The 18208-nt window shown below is 39.2% G+C and overlaps 1 protein-coding gene across 4 annotated transcripts in view; it reads left to right on the forward strand.

Moving 5' to 3' along the window:
* Nucleotides 1-17791, forward strand: part of ERLIN1 (ER lipid raft associated 1) — a 41187-nt gene extending 23396 nt beyond the window's left edge. For 2 of the 4 annotated variants that reach the window (XM_082854912.1, XM_082854913.1), the window contains exons 9-13: nucleotides 583-674; nucleotides 7742-7831; nucleotides 8719-8798; nucleotides 10227-10261; nucleotides 16991-17791. In XM_082854912.1, the coding sequence (XP_082711038.1) occupies nucleotides 583-674; nucleotides 7742-7831; nucleotides 8719-8798; nucleotides 10227-10261; nucleotides 16991-17240 (547 nt within the window). In that variant the 3' untranslated portion in view covers nucleotides 17241-17791. Of the gene's footprint in view, nucleotides 1-582; nucleotides 675-7741; nucleotides 7832-8718; nucleotides 8799-10226; nucleotides 12701-16990 lie in introns of those variants that run through there. The other 2 variants (XM_082854914.1, XM_082854915.1) reach the window with 1 other exon arrangement.
* The last annotated feature ends 417 nt before the right edge of the window (nucleotides 17792-18208 follow it).

Below are 18208 nucleotides of genomic sequence, written 5' to 3' on the forward strand. Positions count from 1 at the left end.
TTAGTGATTGGCCACCTATTTCCGTTGCTAGAAAGCTCAGATTCTTAGAAAGTTCTTTGCATTGAGCCCCAGTTCACCACACAATTAGTAACTGCCACCTAGTTATATCTTCTGTATAACAAATCGGGCTGCTACACAGGGGTGTCTGCCTGAAGAGGGGCTGAAATCCAGCCCCCTTCTGCTTGCCAAACCATGCATCCGAGGGGTTGGCTACATCTGCCCAGAAGTTAGTGCCTTTTGCTAATTGGTGCAGATTAGCTGGAGGCCTAACAGCAGAGGAAGCATTCATATACTCCAGACACTTCCAGATCACAGGCCTTTCCATGATAACGATTAGAGGAAAGGGTCTGACTAAAATTCAAATATACTAAATTTGATTCCTATTTCTGGGTGACTTTGGGCAAATCATTTAACCTTTCAACCTCAAATTCATTATTAGTAAAATAGGATAACATCTCTCTTGCCTACCTTACTGAGTCAGAAAGTTCTTGTTGAAAATGGTTCTCTGACCCGCTGTAGAGTCAGAATTACTACCTGTGACTGTACACCATTTCTAATTTTTTGTAATATTTTACTCCACAGGGAAGCTGAGAAGACAAAACTTCTCATAGCTGCACAAAAACAAAAGGTTGTGGAGAAAGAAGCTGAGACAGAGAGGAAAAAGGCTGTTATAGGTACTTGGATTTCTTTCTGAAATGGATGCCTCTAAGTACATGTGTTATGAGTTTGTCCTGTTCTTTGTCCATCTCATGTTGAATATTGATGGGACTCAAATAAGACTGCATCATACGTAGTGGAGAATTCTGGAAATTCCTTTGTGTATTCAGATGTCCTAAAACCTTTAAAAGTAGATGAGGCCAATAGTTGATGAAGTGCTTTGGCTCTTCACCATGGTGTTGGCCCCCACTGTTGTCTTTTGAGGACAGGAAATGTGGATAGGGCTTGGGGGCAGCTCTAGCCTCTGGCGGACTAGGGGTTTTGTTTATACAGATTCAGAACAAGGAGGTTTTTTGGCCAAAGCTCAGGATTATAGTATGCATCCTTGCTGTTGACATGCACCTAGTTTTATCTGGATAGATAGATGTTACCGCCTTTAGAAGTACAGCAGCATTGCTCACGGCTCATTTTGAGTCCCAGTGACTTCCCTAACACTCCAGCATATTGTGTATTCAACTGCCGTCTTAGGTTCTCAATTGTTTGTTCCTTGGTTTGCTGAAAGTTTGAGTTTTATATGAAATATTTCAAATATACAGGAACATACAGAGAACTATATATGAAGGCTTAACATTTTGCCATATTCCTTCAGATCATATTTTCTTTTAGGAAAAAGTTTATATATCTATTTGAAGCCTCCTTTGTACCCATCCCTGGTCTTATTTCTTGACCTCTCTTCTCAGAGTACATTCTATTCTGAAGTTGATGTATATTTTCTGTCCATATTTTTATACTTTTACTCTAAATATGTAACAGGAAACAATTCATAGAATTGTTTTACTACAAAAGTGGTATCAAACTCCACCTTTTATTTCACAACTTCATTTTTTTACTAACATTGTTTGAGTTTTATTCATATTGATACATGTAGATCTAGTTTATTTTTAACTGCTCTGTATGTATCTCATTCTATGAGTGAGCCTCATTTGATTCTGATGGATTACTAATGAGTTAGTTTCTGGTTTTTCCTTATTACAGACAGTTCTGCAGTAATACCCTTATCCATGTCTCTCTGCACACATGCAAGAGTTTTCCTAGAGAAGTGCTACTCCACATGTGATGTGGGTCGGTGCCCTGTCACCGGCTTTTTGTTTTGGATCCACAATGAGATGAGTATGGAAATTGAGAATGAGTGTTAGAAGTTCTTAAAGCATTTTAACACAGTAATTTTATTGTCTGTTGAATCTAATAAAAAACTGGAACTTATGTTTTTCTTTTTTAATATTTTTCTAGTAACTCATCATAATTTATAAAATATTGAAATACAAAAAAAAATGCTTTCCCACAGGTAGTTTGAGAAGCACTGCTCTAGAATGCATATCTTGAAGTAGAATTGCTGGGTCATAGGATACACACATCTTCAAATTACAACACGCTGCCAAATTGCTCTCCAAAGTGCTTTCTCCATTTTACCCTCTCCTCAGCAGTGTTTGAGTTTCAATTTCTGTGCTGCCGTATTCACTTCCCATTTCCACACATCGTCCTCTACCCTTGGAGTTATCAGATTTTTTAAAATGTATACCAGTTTGATGATGGGCATGGTATCACATAATTTTGATACGAGTTTTCCCAGTTACTAGTAAACTTGAGTATTGTTTATGGGTCATTCGGGTTTCCCTTTTTTTAGTATGTGAATTGCCTGTTAATATCTTTAGCCCATTATTTGATTACTTTTTTAAACTGATTTGTAGAAGTTCTTTGTATCTTCTGGATATTAATCCCTTCCCAGGTTTATGCATTGCAAATATCATCTCTCAATTTGTGGCTTGTCTTTGAACTTTATGATGTCTTTGACATACATATATATTTCATTTTCATGTAATCAGATTTATCAGTCTTTTCCTTTCCAGTTTGTGCTTTTCCTATCTTGTTTTAAGAATTCTTCCCCAACCCCAAAGTAATAATTTTATTCTGAAAGTTTTAAAGTTTTTCTTCTCATATGTAGGTCTTGAGTCCATCTGGAATTTATTTTAATGTTTAGTGTGACATAGAAATTCAGTTTAATTTTTTCCAAATGGCAAGCCAATTGTCTTAGACTATTTATTGAGTAGTTTCTTATTTCCTGTACTTATTTCTAATGCCACATCTGTCATATAATAAGATCCTATATATAATTTGTTCTGTTGTTAGGGTTTCCATTTTCTTTCAATTTCTTGGTCTATCCTTTTACAGTAGTACCTTGCTTTAATTACTGTAGCTTTCATTTTAAGTCTTGCTATCTGGGAGAGCAAGTTCCTTCTTAACTATTCCTCGAAACTGTTCCTATTTCTAAAGTTGTATTGGACTATTCCAGGCCCTTTATTCCTCCAAATAAATTTTAGAACCAGCTCCTCAAGTTCCATAAAATACTGTTAGGGTTTTGATTGTAATCACATTACTTGTATATAGTACATCAGTTTGGAGAGAATTACAATATTTATGATATTGAGTTTTATAAATCTGTTCTATTTCTCCATTTATGAGAATGAAAAATGAAAGAATGGTCTTTCAAAAAAGTATCATAATTTTCTTCTCAAAGTTCTTACACACTCTTTGTTAGAGATTTATTCCTATATATTCCTCAAATTTTTTGCTATTATAAATAGGCTCTTTTTTCAAGGCACATTTTCAAACTGGTTTTTACTTTTGTATAGGTATGCTGTTAATTTTTTCATTTAGCAATCTTGCCGAAAATGCTGTTGTTTCTAATAGTCTCTTGGATTTCCCAAGTAATCATATTGTCTTCAGATCAGGACAGTTCTGGTTTTTTCTTTGTACTCCCACACCTTTTGGTTCTTACCTTACTGCTTTAGGCTATGACTTCCAGTGAAGTGTTGAAAAGAAAGATGGTGACAGGCATTCTTGTCTTGTTCCTAACTTTAAATACACAGTCCCAGTGATGTTTGCTATACTTAACTTTTATCGGGTTAATGACATTTCCTTCTGTTTCTTGCTTGCCAAGTGTTTTTATCATGAATGACTGCTAAAACTTTTAGAGTTTTTTTCTAAATCTGTCGAGTTGACCATATAATTTTTCTTTTTAAAGCAATTAATATGGTGAATTATATTAATAGATTTTCTCTTACTGAATTATTTTGTCTTCCTGGGATAAATTCACTTGACCATGAAGTAGGAGTTTTACCCTAATAATTTCTTTTAATTTTTCACTTTTATTTTCATAAATGGTCAGCTTTTTTTTTTCTTACATTCTTACTCTCAAGTTTTTGAGGGTTTTTTTGTTTGTTTTTTGTATCATGGTTATACTAGCCTCAAAATGAGTTGGAGAGCATTTCTTCTTTTTCTGTGTTCTGGAGCATTTTGTATAAAATATGTTTTACTTCCTCTTTGTAGGTATGGTGGAACTCAATTATAAAAACCATCTTGGTCTAGTGGGGTTTGTGCTTTTTTGTATGCTCGTTTGATTTTTATGGCAACACTTAACCTACTGATTTAATTTCTGTAGTGTGTAAGGTATTTGTTTCTTTTTTAAGGCAGTTTTGGTAGTTATACTTTCTAGAAAATTCTCCATTTTATCTGTTACTTCAAATTTGGGGGCATAAATTTGTAAAGTTCTCTTACGATTTTTAAACCCTCTACCAAATCTGTATGCCCCTTTTCATTCCTGATATTGTTTATTTGTGCCTTCTGTTTTGCTGGATCAGAGGTCTGTTTTATGCATCTTTTCAGAGAACTAAATTTTGATTTGGTTGATTCTTTAGTCACTTTCTTTTCAATTATTATTTACAGTTATTTTTTATTATTTATTTATTTTACTCACTGGTTCTTTTCTAACTTTTTGAGTTACTAAATTCTTTAGTAAAAACTAAAAGACTAAAAAAGTCTTTTCTAATGGAAACATGTAAGATTATACATTTTCTTCTAAGTTCTGCTTTTAGGTATATCCACAAGTTTTGAATGTAGTTTATTTATTGGTGTTTGGTTTTCATTAAAAAAAAAAAGTCCATTATTTCTTCTTTGACTCATGAATTATTAAAAGTATATTTTTCAGTTTCTAATTGGTTCTCAGGGGGCTACCTTTTTATTGTTGATTTCCAATGTTATTGCATTGTAGTCAGAAAATATCCGTTATATGGATTCTTAAGTATTTGTTGAAGTTTGTTTTGTGGATTATCAGTACGTGGTCCTTTTTTGGTAAATGTTCTATGTGTGCTTGAAAAGATTGAATGTATATTCTCTATTTGTTGGATGCAGGTTTCTCTGCATATTCGTTATGTCAGGATTATGAATTGTATTGTTCACATCTTCTGTATTCTTCTAATTTTTGCCTTCTTGAGCTATCAATTACTGAGAGAGGTGTGTTAAAATCTCGCACTATGACCATGAATTTTTTGACTTAAAACTTTTTTTCTTTATGTATTCTGGGGCTATATCATTAAGAATGTTTAGTTTCAGAACTGGATTGTTACATCTCTGTGGAGAATTGGTCCAGTTATGTAATAACCCTCTTTTATAGCCAGACATGCTTGTTGGCTTAAGGTCTATTTTGTCTGATGATAATATAGCTATGACAGATTTCTCTTGGTTAGTTATTTTCTTGATGTGTCTTTTCACATCCTTTTACTTTCAACTTTTCTATGTCATTATGTTTTAGGTGTGTCTCTTGTAAACAGCATATAGCTGGATTTTGTTATCTTATCCAATGTGAGAATCTGTCTTTTAACTGGTGAGTTTAGTCTTTTTATATTTATTGTGGTTACTGCTATATTTGGACTTGTTTGTATCATTTAATTTTGTGCCATTTACCATGCTTCTTTTTCCCTTCTTTTCTGATTGGTATTGAATTGATTGTATTTTCTTTATTATTTTCTTCCTTTTACTTGATTGGAAGTTTTACATTCTATTTCTAGAATTTGTAACTAGTTGTTTCCTGTAAAATGTTAACAAGCATACCTGACTTGACAGAGTCTAATCATTCTTTCCATCCTCTTCTTGAACAGTATCTTAGGATGCTTCAACTCTTATCACTGTCCTCCAGTTTTATATATTATTGTTGCCTAGTATTTTAGTTTCATGTTGTTTTTATTCCCCCATTGATTATTATCATCATTGATTCCTACAGTAAATATTTTATTTTGATTTAAATATGTTGTGTAATTTTTTCCTCTCCATTGCTTCTGACAATTCATTCTTTTTTTCTGCTAGCTTTTTTCAGTAAAGGCTAGGGACTGGAAAATTTATTCAGTCTTCCTTAGTCTGAAATACTTTTATTTCATTCTTGAATGGTAATTTAGCCTACAGTTCTAAGCCCAACTAAAGTTACTTTTCTTTGTCACTTTGGCAGTAGTATTTTGTTTTTGTTTGGCTTCTCCTCCTCTTTTTACTTTTAAGAATTTTCTCTGTTAAAAAAAAAAAAAGAATTTTCTCTATCTTTGCATATTCTCTAGTTTCACTATGATATGCCACTGGGCTGGTGGGTAGAGTTGCAGCCCTTTAGCAGGTCCTCGGGTTTTATAGGGGAATTTCAGTTTTAACATCTCAAGGCCTCATCTCCTGGCCCTGCTGGGCAATAGCCCAAGGCCCTTTCTCTTACTAGTCTAATAACCACTCCCAGGGCTGCCACCATACAAGCTCTCAGCTCTCTCTTCACTTGTCTCTCTTGAGGATCTCTCATTCTTTCTTATGATCTCAATTATACATTAGAAAACAATTTTGTTATATTTTATCTAGCATTTTAAGGTGTTGGAAGGGTTTCTCATTAGCCTACTCCACCATTTTTCTAGAACTAGAGGTTTGGTCATGCTCTTTATTGCTTTATGCCCACACATCAGAGAACATTGTGAAATGGGATTACTGCATCAGTTCCCCATGTTGATACACCATTCTCTGGGTTCTAGCTGCAGGCTCCAGATTCCTGACTTTCTATTCAAATTTTATCTTGAGTTTCTGCTTATAGCTAAATTTTTAGTTCAGCTGAACACAGCCTACTTTTAGGATGGTATGGTGATAGATTGATTTTATGCTGATGGGGAGATAGGGAAGTATGCCCTGGAGGAGCTGGTAAAGGATCCTGCCTTATGGAAAGAAGAAACCACCTGGAAATGTTCTTTCCATTATACATTTCCTCCAGAGGCCAAGGAGAAGATATGTTAAAATTCAACTTCTTTGGCTGAAAAGGAGAATTGAGAATGTTCTTCAAGAATTGCAGTGATTGTATTGAAAATATAATTAGAGTCTTTCTTCCCTGGTCCTGAATCCTTTGGTTAAGCCAGAGATTTCCTAAGGATGTTTTGTTTTCCCTGCCTGTAATTGCCTGCTGCAGCTACCTTGTTCACTCCCAACACTTGTTTTCACATTCTCAGGTGAATTACCCTGCTTTCTCTTCTATCTTCTACAGTAGTCAGAATACTCCTCCTCCCCTTCATCACATCATTTCCCTGATGGTTACATAACAGTTGATCCTGAGTATATATTAAAGTTAAATTCCTTAGCCTGTCACTCAAAACAGGGGTCTTCCAGCCCTCTCTGTAATTTTTTTGTTGTCTTCTTTTATCAGCTGGCTCTTTATCACCTCTTTAACTGCGACTTGCTATGCTAATTCGTATATCTTGTTTTTGTTTACACTTTCTGCCAGGTCCTTATAGGTCATGTCTATTATTTTCTTTAAGATTTCTTCCAGAAGGTCTTCCTTGTTTTATCTTCCATATTCTTTCTTTCTCCTGCCACCTTATATAATTGTCCTATGTTGCCATACATTTGTGTTGCTCTGTTTTTGTTCTGAGAACGTTCATGAAGTATCTTTTTTTTCCCCATTAGCTTGTGGACCATTGCCATTTAATCCCATGAAGGACTGGAACTGTCACCTTTTGTACTCTTCCTTCCTACAAAACAAGCACTGTCAAAATAGAACAGTGAAGTAGGAAATAAATTCCCTTTTTTCTGTTGAGTTGTTTATAGTCTGAATAGATAAAACAATGAAACAATGAGCCCATAAAACCTTATATAATTGTTAGACTATGTGCTCATGTTTCTAAGTACCTCTGGAACTAGAGAAGTGTTTTTGAAGATCTTGTTTTGTGTATAATTATAGAAGCAGAGAAGATTGCACAAGTGGCAAAAATTCGGTTTCAGCAGAAGGTGATGGAGAAAGAAACTGAAAAGCGCATTTCTGAAATTGAAGGTACCTCAGGGAGAAAAGAGGCTCTGACCATCCTGAACTGCTTCTCTGTCTCAGGGACTGGGTCTGGGTTATGGTGGGTGGTCTGGAGGAAGTAGCTGGCCTGATATTCTAGACAAATTTTTTTTTTTAATTGCCATTGTGTATCTAGCTCTTTTGTTTGGTTTGTGACTATGGGAAACCCAGCCTTTCATTTTCCATCCTTAAGTTGGGGTTTATTTGTTCTCAGGCAAAGTAATCAGTTTTAAAGAATATACAAGATAAGAAACCCCACCACCACCAGTTTCTTTTCTACCCGTCAACTAAAAAACCAACCAAACAATTAGCTGGGGAAAAAAGAAGCCCTGATTGTCGTAGAGGCTCCCAAACTCTTGATTACACATAGCGGGATGTCGATGTTCTTAGCTCACTGTCTTGAAGACCAAATATTCAACCTCTTTTGCTTATATGATGATGCTACCTATCATTCTACATTAACTGATTCTGAATCAGATTTGAAGGGGATGGAGACAGTGCAAATAAATAGAGCAGAGCTCTCATGTCTGGACTTAATACTTAAAGCCTAGAGCCTGGGTGGGGTGTGAGGCTTTAGGTGTTGAGGGGTGGAGGAAAGAAGGAGCAACTTAAGGTGGAAAATGAAGTGGGTTCAGACGGGCTGAGAGTTAAACTTGATATTGACAAGAGTATTCCCCTTTGAGAAGGAGTTGTCTGGGGACTGGGATTTGAAAACTGCAAATGTTGTTTTATGCCTTTAAAGTAAAGTGAATGATTGGAATATCAAGCAGTGGATAAAGGGGCTTCTACGTAAGGTAGAGTCTGAACTCTTACCCAGCTGAGGAAATGGATTGCAACTTTGCTCTGTTTTAAACACCGACTGTTTTGCTTACTAGATGCTGCGTTCCTGGCCCGAGAGAAGGCGAAAGCAGATGCTGAGTATTATGCCGCACACAAATATGCCACTTCAAACAAGGTGACTGGCTCTCTGTGTCACTCTCCTAGTAATATAGGTTAAGTTTTTGCTTTCGCCTGTGGGGGTTCTAACACGATGGAGGCGATTTTATCCAGTGTCAAGGAAGGGTAGTTACCATCACACCCTCTAGAATTGGCCAGTCACTTGGAAAGACATATGTTGCACATTCTATGGGTAGAGAACTTTGTATAGTTCTTTATAAAAGTGGGGAGCTAGGACAAAGGCAAGCAGATATATAAACTCAGGTCAAATGCCATAAATTCATCCATTTGTCCTGCTGTATAAGGGCTCAATAATCAGGAAAGTTAAAGGTCTTCTCCTGAAATGACAGGAGTGACAGGAGAGGAGTAAAGTTCATTTAAAATTGCTTCCCAGATCAGGTAGACCTTTGGGGTAGATGCTAAGCTTGTTTAGAGCAGAGTTTCTCATCAGACATTCTTAGCATCTTGGGGTGAGATACTTTTTCATTATTGAAGCCTATCTCATGCATTCTGGCCCTTGGCTGCTAAACTGTCAGTAGTGCTCACCAATTATTTTAACAATCCACACCCCCCACCACACACACACGTTTCCGAATGCCCCCAGTTGAGTACTGCTTGTTTGTTGGATTTAAAAAATACTCTAGTCATGAGGAATTTCATATGTGGTAATTTGAGAAAGGAAGTTGGGTGATGTGTGGGTGAACAATTTTTGTATAGGGACTGGGGTAAGTTTAGGTCTAGAGAGTACAGACCTAGTTAGTAGGAATTATTTAATTAAAAGTCAGCTAGAACCCCTTGTAGTCTGAGAAGGGAAGGATATAGAGAAGGATATGACCAAGGTTTGTAAGGTTATTAATTATACAGTAGAGTGGAACAGAGGAAAAGTTGAGAAGGAGGTTGCTAAGGTATATGATGCAGTCTGAAAGGTTAGAGTCAAGATTTAAGGTATAGACAGGGCTTAAACTTTTTCCATTTAGGAAGGAACAACATAATCTATATTCAGAAGTCTGAAGATACGGTAGCTGGTCAGAACGAGAGTTGTCAGTGCTTTGAAATCCAGTGTAAATTTAGAAATAAACTTAACATACTGGAGGACACTACTCTATAGAAACAGAATGGAATTTGGTCAAGATGAAGGCAAGATGAGAAATTTCAGTTTCCAAACCAGGGATCCAAATCTGTCATGGGAAAAGCTGGCGAGGCACAAGTGTCAAGACTTTGTCATTGATGTGAGCCTTATGCTGAAAGGGGCAATAGTTTCATGCCATTCTGAAAAATGCTGTCAATGTGATAGCCACACTTCAAAGTGAGAGAGGGTCATTGGTAGCAATTCACAATTGAGGAATGATATTCAGGAGAACAATAGGGAAAATCTGTGTAAGGAAAGAGAGCAGTGACTATTGCACCAAAGTGTTCTGATGCCTTTGCTCTTGTTTGCCTCTCACAGCACAAATTGACCCCGGAATATCTGGAGCTCAAAAGGTACCAGGCCATTGCTTCTAACAGTAAGATCTACTTTGGCAGCAACATACCTAGCATGTTCGTGGACTCCTCTTGTGCTTTGAAATATTCAGAGGTTAGGACTGGAAGAAAAAGCTCTCTCCCCTCTAAGGAGGCTCTTGAGCCCTCCGGAGAGAGCCCCATCCAAAACAAGGAGAGCACAGGTTGATGCAACAGGTGGAAATGTTCTCCCATATCAAGATATGGCCCGAGGGGTTAAGTGGGAACGATGGTTATACGACTTCAGATTTACAGAGAACTCATGCTCCGTCTGTTCTGCCTTTCCTGTGGTAGTCCTGGTTTATCAGCTGATTGCAGGATAGAGCCAGCTGTCTGGCACCCAGATGGTCTTTTCAGGTGCAGTTTTATCAAATATCCTGTGTATGTTCGTTTCTAAACTGGTACTCATGAATGAGGGAAAATCTGATGCTAACATACTGCCTGCACTGGAATGTTAAACACTAAATATTTAACAAGCTGTGTTTTTCTAAGCTGAGATCTATTGGATAATGTTTACATTGGTCCCCGGGGAAATGTGTGCTCAGTCATTCAAGAGATAGGAGGTCAGAGAAAAGGCGGCCAGGATGTGGTAAGTGTAAAGAAGACTGATTATGCCAGGACCCAGGCTTTCTCTTTTGGGTCTAGTCCCAGCATTCATCCATGTGAGTAGCATCTAGTCCGCTGAAGTTCCCCAGGAAATGATCTTCCACTTGAGCAACTATTTACTTGATACGATTTGCACCTTTTTGTTTTCCTAGAGTCAAGATGGTGGCCTGCTGGGACATGCACCTTGCCACCCAATCAGAGATTCTTCATAGAGATTCCTAATCATTAGTTTATTGCATTAGTAGGCTCAGAGATAGAGCTTAGTTTGAAGTTTTGGGTGAGATGAAACCTTTGCTTTGAACCAAAGCTCTGGGGGCCATACATACCCCTCCACTGGGTGATGACTATCTCTGTCACTGCCCAGGCCATGTGTGACTAAGGTGCCTGGTTTTTAGGCTCAGACAACTCCTTCTATGTCACCTCTCAGCTCTGGCCAAGAGTGGAACAGGACTTTAACCAGAAATAGAAGCAGCATCCAGTTCCTAGCTGTTCACTGCACAGTGTTGTATCATAACTGCAGGAAGTTTTTATTTTTAAAACTGGATTTGGGGTACATTCATTTGCCCCGGTACCTCTGCCTAAAGGTCAGATCCTGGGGCTGCCATGGTTACTGGCCCACGGGTTCTCCTTCTCAACACTCATCAGGAGCCCACCGGGTGGATCAAGGAGTAACCTAGAAAGCACCCTTGGTCATCTTTGCCTCCTTCCCTCCTGGCCCTGAGATGCTGAAATCTAAGTTGTTCCGCAGCTTTCACCTCAACTAGGAGATCAGGATTATTCCACTGACTTCCTAGGCAGCCAGTGGATTTAAACTTACATGAGAGGATGACAGAGTTAGCCTGTGGCTCTGGGAGATCTGTTTCATCTGGATGTTTTTTTAATCTTAAGATTAACTTTCTTGAATCAGTGTGCCCTGTAGTTAGGCCTGAGTTTACACAGTTTAAGACACCATTTGTGTACACTGTGTTCAAGCCAGACAGAAAAGTCATGGGACCACTTCCAGAAACCTTTAAGCTGTCAGTCTCATGACAGCTTCTGGGTTGTGCCAGACACTTAATACGGGACAGGAGTCCCAGATTTGAGGTCTTTTCCCAGGGCCTTATCCTATAAAGGCATTTGTGATATGGAAAGAATAATTTTTTTGTTTTTGCTCATTTAATTATATACATTCTCTTTATGAATGAATTTTGTGTTCTCTAGCCCTTTTTAAAAGATTTTTGGAACTATATAATAAACTCTTTACCTGTCATATATTGTTGCTGCATATAAATAATGATTGTTGTGGGAAATCTGGATCATTGACCTTTTTTTTTTTTTTTTTCTTTTTTTTTTGTGGTACGCGGGCCTCTCACTGCTGTGGCCTCTCCCGTTGCGGAGCACAAGCTCCGAATGCGCAGGCTCAGCGGCCATGGCTCACGGGCCCAGCCGCTCCGCGGCATGCGGGATCTTCCCGGACCGGGGCACGAACCCGTGTCGCCTGCATCGGCAGGCGGACTCTCAACCACTGCGCCACCAGGGAAGCCCTGGATCATTGACCTTTGTGCTTTCATTCCTAGAGATGTTTCCTATTCCCATGAGCTAAAAACTGTTGCCCCAAAGTGATGAATATGGGTTTTCTTACAAACCACAGTCTCTGGTGGCAGAGTTGAGGAACAGGGAAGTAGCACTGTGAAGTTCTCAAGAAAGGACTTCTGCTTAAACTCTCCGTGGAATGTGCTTCCCTGTGCTCACTGGGGCTCAGAGTCTGCCCCCGCCCCGCCCCACCTTCAGGGATGTTCCTTTTGGTAATCTTGAAGTCTAAATTTATATGTGAAATGCTACCTTTTTTAAAAAAGAAACTAAATAAAATTATTTTACTATCAGTGATTTGTGTTTTTCCCATATGTCTCCTTTCTCTGTTGCTTAACCTGCTCCTCAGGCTGTCCTGCCCATTTCAGCTCGGAGCCAGTTTATTTACTACTTTAACTTAACTATAGACGCTCTCCTTACACTTTTCCCAGAAGCCTCGTGTAAGAATTTTGAAAGCAGGATTTCCATTCTTTCCTGACTCACGGAATTTAACAAGGGGTGTTTTGATTCCTTGTGGGATGCAGCCAGCAGCAGAGGAGGGACGAGGGAGGATGGAGCATCGTGCCCCTCGGAGACTGCCTGAGAGCTGAAATACTTACACTGAGGAGGGGAGGGGACATTATCCTGAGGTGGAGAAAAGACAAACTGTATAAATTATAACTGGCAATGGTATGATATAATTAACCTCACTAATTCAGATGTTAACCCAGGAACCAGGGTTGGACCTGCTCTGCTCAAGCTCTCAACATTCCCTCCTGGGGACAATTTCACAGTGCTGTTGGGGCATCAGGGCTTGATAATTGGGAGTGCTGGGGAAAGCAGCCCTTTTACTCGGGTTCCTATGGGATCCAACCCCATAGTATCCTACATCTGTGGCTACAAACCAGGGAAATTTAATTCAAACTAATTATCCTGTAGGCTTTTGGTACGTCTTAAAATGAAGTGATTTAGAATTAAGTGATTTCTGCCTCTTGCTGTGGGGAAGGAATTCTGTGAATTAGACGTTGTGGCTTCTGATTGCTTTAGGATTAAGTCCCAAGTGTATACACACCTCTCCAGCCCAAGTCCTTGAATGTACCTTCTCTCTGTCCCTTTGCATGTATTATTCCATCCACCTGGCCTACTTTTTCTCCCTTATAGCTCCAACTTTGCTAACTCCTAAAGAGTCTTCACTTCTTCAGAGAGGTCTTCCGGAACTGCTTGCTCAGGTCAGCACCCCACGTTTCCCTGTTTGTAACACTCCACACGCCTCACGTTACCTGCTTAATGTCTGTTCTCACAAATGTTTAGCTCCCTGGGGGGCAGGGACTGTGACCATGCTCTTCCCTGGGATGGTATCTGTTGCTCATGCCTTGCACAGTGCCTGGCCCATATGAGTTGGTCAGTTACGTTGTGTGAAAGAACAAAAGGATGAATGTGAAAGGCAGGTAAGTGAGTAGTGGGGAAAAAAGGACATAGAAGTTAGGCTAGAGTGTCCACGTCAGGGCTTAGTGTGTAACCATGGGAAATTACCTAATATCTCTGAACTTGTTTACATATTCTTACAGAGCTCTTCAGTGGGTTCAGCAAGATCTGTTTATGCACCTGGAATAGTGATTTGCACGTGGTGTTTGTTGGGGTGCATTAGTTCACCCAGCCTATTGGAGTCGATATATGTTTGTCTCTGAGTAGCCTGTAAATTCCTGTGATGGACAGAGAGCACAGTGCCTGATACATACAAGTGCATCAGAAAACACACATTGAATTATGTCTTCAGCAGCAGTGACCTAAGCTAGCTGGATTTTAAATCTCAACCGCAGCCCTCCAGGAACATCTCAACAAGCTGGGCCAGCTTCTCGGCTATCCTCTGGTCTCTTGTCTTTGTGTAAGCATTTTAAACTAATTTACTGTTAATTCATTGCTCACGCCCCCAAGTGTCCATTATTATATAACTCGGAATGACATTTTACTTGTTTTCCTTACCACGTTTCTTTGGAATTAGTGCCTTTCATGTTTTTCTCCTATTACCTCTTTCTATCCATTTTTCTACCTTCCATCTGCTACAGGCTGAATGTGTTCCCCTAAAAGTCATGTTGAAGCCCTAATGCTCCATGTGATGGTATTTGGAGGTGGGGCCTTTGACAGATACTGGGTTAGCCAAAAGGTTCGTTTGCTTTTTTCCATAAGATGGCTCTAGTAGCGCTCAGTTGTCTTTTTTTTTTTTTTTTTTTTTTGCAACACGCGGGCCTCTCACTGTTGTGGCCTCTCCCGCTGCGGAGCACAGGCTCTGGACGCGCAGGTTCAGCGGCCATGGCTCACGGGCCCAGCTGCTTCGCGGCATGTGGGATCCTCCTGGACCGGGGCACGATCCCATGTCCCCTGCGTCGGCAGGCGGACTCTCAACCACTGCGCCACCAGGGAAACCCCCGCTTAGTTGTCTTTAAATTGTTTCGAAACAATTTTGTTAGATTGTATTGTGACAGCTGTCATATCAGTGTGCGTTGAAGAAAAGCTTGTGAAAATTGGTGAATTTTTGTGTAGCCATTTTAATATTGAAGATAGAAGAAAAACAACATTTTCGGAATATTATGCTTTATTATTTCAAGAAAGGTAAAAACGCAACTGAAACTCAAAAGAAGATTTGTGCAGTGTATGGAGAAGGTGCTGTGACTGATTGAACGTGTCAAAAGTGGTTTGCAAAGTTTTGTGTTGGAGATATCTTGCTGGACGATGCTCCACGGTCAGGCAGACCAGTTGAAGTTGATAGCGATCAAATCCAGACACTAATTGAGAACAAACAACATTATACCACGTGTTGAAAATCATTTGCACCAGCTTGATTATGTTAATCGCTTTGATGTTTGGGTTCCACATAGGTTAGGCGAAAAAAGCCTTCTTGACCGTATTTCCACATGCCATGCTCTACTGAAACATAATGAAAACGCTCCGTTTTTTTTGTTTGTTTGTTTGTTTTTTTTTTTGACTGCGTTGGGTCTTCGTTGCTGTGTGCGGGCTTTTTCTCTAGTTGTGGTGAGCGGGGGCTACTCTTCATTGCAGTGGCTTCTCTTGTGGAGCACGGGCTCTAGGTTCAGGGCTTCAGTAGTTGTGGCTCGCGGGCTCTAGAGCACAGGCTCAGTAGTTGTGGCGCACCGAAAACGTTCCATTTTTAAAACAAATTGTGATGGGTGATGAAAAGTGGATACTGTACAATAATGTGGAAAGGAAGAAATCGTGGGGCAAACGAAATGAACCACCACCAAGCACCCCAAAGGCTGGTCTTCATCCAAAGAAGGTGATGTTGTGTATATGGTGGGGTTGGAAGGGAGTCCTCTACTATGAGCTCCTTCTGGAAAATCAAACAATTAATTCCAACAAGTACTGCTCCCAATTAGACCAACTGAAAGCAGCACTCCATGAAAAGCGTCTGGAGTTAGTCAACAGAAAACACATAATCTTCCATAAGGATAACACAAAACCGCATGTTTCTTTGATGACCAGGCAAAAACTGTTTCAGCTTGGCTGGGAAGTTCTGATTCATCCGCTGTGTTCACCAGACATTGCACCTTCAGATTGCCATTTATTTCGGTCTTTACAAAATTCTCTTAATGGAAAAAATTTCAATTCCCTGGAAGAATGTAAAAGGCATCTGGAATAGTTCTTTGCTCAAAAAGATAAAAAATTTTGGGAAGATGGAATTATGAAGTTGCCTGAAAAATGGCAGAAGGTAGTGGAACAAAATGGTGAATACGTTGTTCAATAAAGTTCTTGGTGAAAATGAAAAATGTGTCTTTTATTTTTACTTTAAAACAGAAGGAACTTTTTGGCCAACCCAATAATTAGGTTGTTAAGGTGGAGCCTTCATAAATAGAAGTAGATGAGATGTCTACTTATAAGAAGAGATGTCTTATAAGAAGAGATGTCTCGCTGGGCCACATGAGGACACAACAAGAAGGCCATCTGCAAACCAGGAGGAGAGCTCTCACCAGACACCAAATCTGCTACCACTTTGGTCTTGGACTTCCCAGTATCCAAAACTGAGAAATGAATGTTTAAGCCACCCAGTTTATGGTATTTTGTTATAGCGGCCTGAGCAGACTAAGACGCCAGCTATTTCAATTTTTTTATCTTGAAGTATTTTTAAATCTTTCCTTTTCTTTCTGTAAATATTTACTGGGTATCTAGTATGCGCTAGTTGCTGAGGCAACAAAAAAGACTTTTAGCCTTGTGGTGGAGGGGGGTGCGGTTTGGATGGTACAGCAAATAAATAGGCAAGTATGATAGTGTGGTAAGTACCACAGCAGGCAGAACACTGGATGCAAGGAGTACAGGTGGGGGTCAACACAGCCTGGTGGTTTCTAGGAGGCAGTGTCAGATCTGAGCTACATTTTTAAGGATATACAGGAGGCAGCCAGGCAACTGAAGAGAATGATGGTAATGGTGGAATGTGTTCCAGGCAATGGGAGCACCAGATGCTATTGTATTTTAAAATGCAATTCACTGGGTCCCCATGCCTCAACAGTGCCATGCAGGCAATTAACATGTTGTTTTTCACTGCAGGGTTCCTCCCATACTATGGAAGCTGCAGTCATTCTGCAGATGTATTCAACTCAGATATGCACAAGAATTAATATCCCGAGGGACAACCCTCAACCAATGGAAGAGAGGAGCACAAATGGTCAGAGAGGAGGTGACCCCTAAAACCTCAGTGGAGACAGCAGCCCTCCTGACACAACAGGAGAAACAATGTGAGCATCAAATTGAATACAATTCAAGTGTTCAAGTGCCTGGTATGTGCCAGGAAACCTAAAATGTGTTAAGTGTTGGACCAACAATGAACAAAACAATAGTGAATAAGACATAGTCTTTGTTCTCTTAGAATCAACAGTCTCATGGGAAGGTAGACCTTAATCAAAGAATTCCAACTATGATGAGGCTATACAAATGGGAAGAATGTACTACTGGTAGTGTAAAGAAAGAGAAGGGGGAGATAAAGAACGAGAAGGTATGCTAGCCAGTTAAAGATCAGGGAATAACAAAAATTCTACAAAATTTTTTTTTAATGAGCAAAGGATCTCAATAGACATTTCTTCAGAGAAGATATATAAATGGCCAATAAGAACATGAAAGATGTTTAACATCATTAGTCATTAGGGAAATGCCAATCAAAACCACGATGAGATAGGACTTTATACCCACTGGAATGGCAGTAACAAAAAAGACAGACAATAACAGTTGTTTGCAAGGATGGGGAGAAATGGGAATCCTCATACACTGCTAGTAGGAATGTAAAATGGTACAGCTACTTTGGAATATGTTTTGACAGTTCCTCAAAATGTTAAGCAAAGAGTTACCGTAAGACCCAGCAATTCTGCTTCTAGGTATCTACCCAGAAGAATTAAAACATGTCCACACAAAGTGAACTGTATACTTTAAAAGGGTGAATTGTATGTGAATTATATCTCAATAAAGCTGTTACTTTAAAAAATGAAAGCTCACATGTGAAGCCTTATAACGTGAAGACCTCAGTTCAAGAACCTTCCAGGAATGGACCAAAGTTTAGTACAGGTATAACATTATCAGTGAGAATAGGAGCACCAAAAAATGAGACTGGTGAGGTAGGTGTCAAGAGGGGAGAGGATCATGGTGGGCCTTCTGAGTCTTGTTACATACCAGGGATTTTTCCAAAGGTTAGAAATCTTTCAAGCAAAACATTTCAGAATTAAAAATTTAAAGCACAATACCATTTATATTAGCACCCCAAACTATGAAATAGGT

This window comes from Leucopleurus acutus (genome assembly GCF_964270905.1).
Source record: "Leucopleurus acutus genome assembly, chromosome: 14".
NCBI lineage: Eukaryota > Metazoa > Chordata > Mammalia > Artiodactyla > Delphinidae > Leucopleurus > Leucopleurus acutus.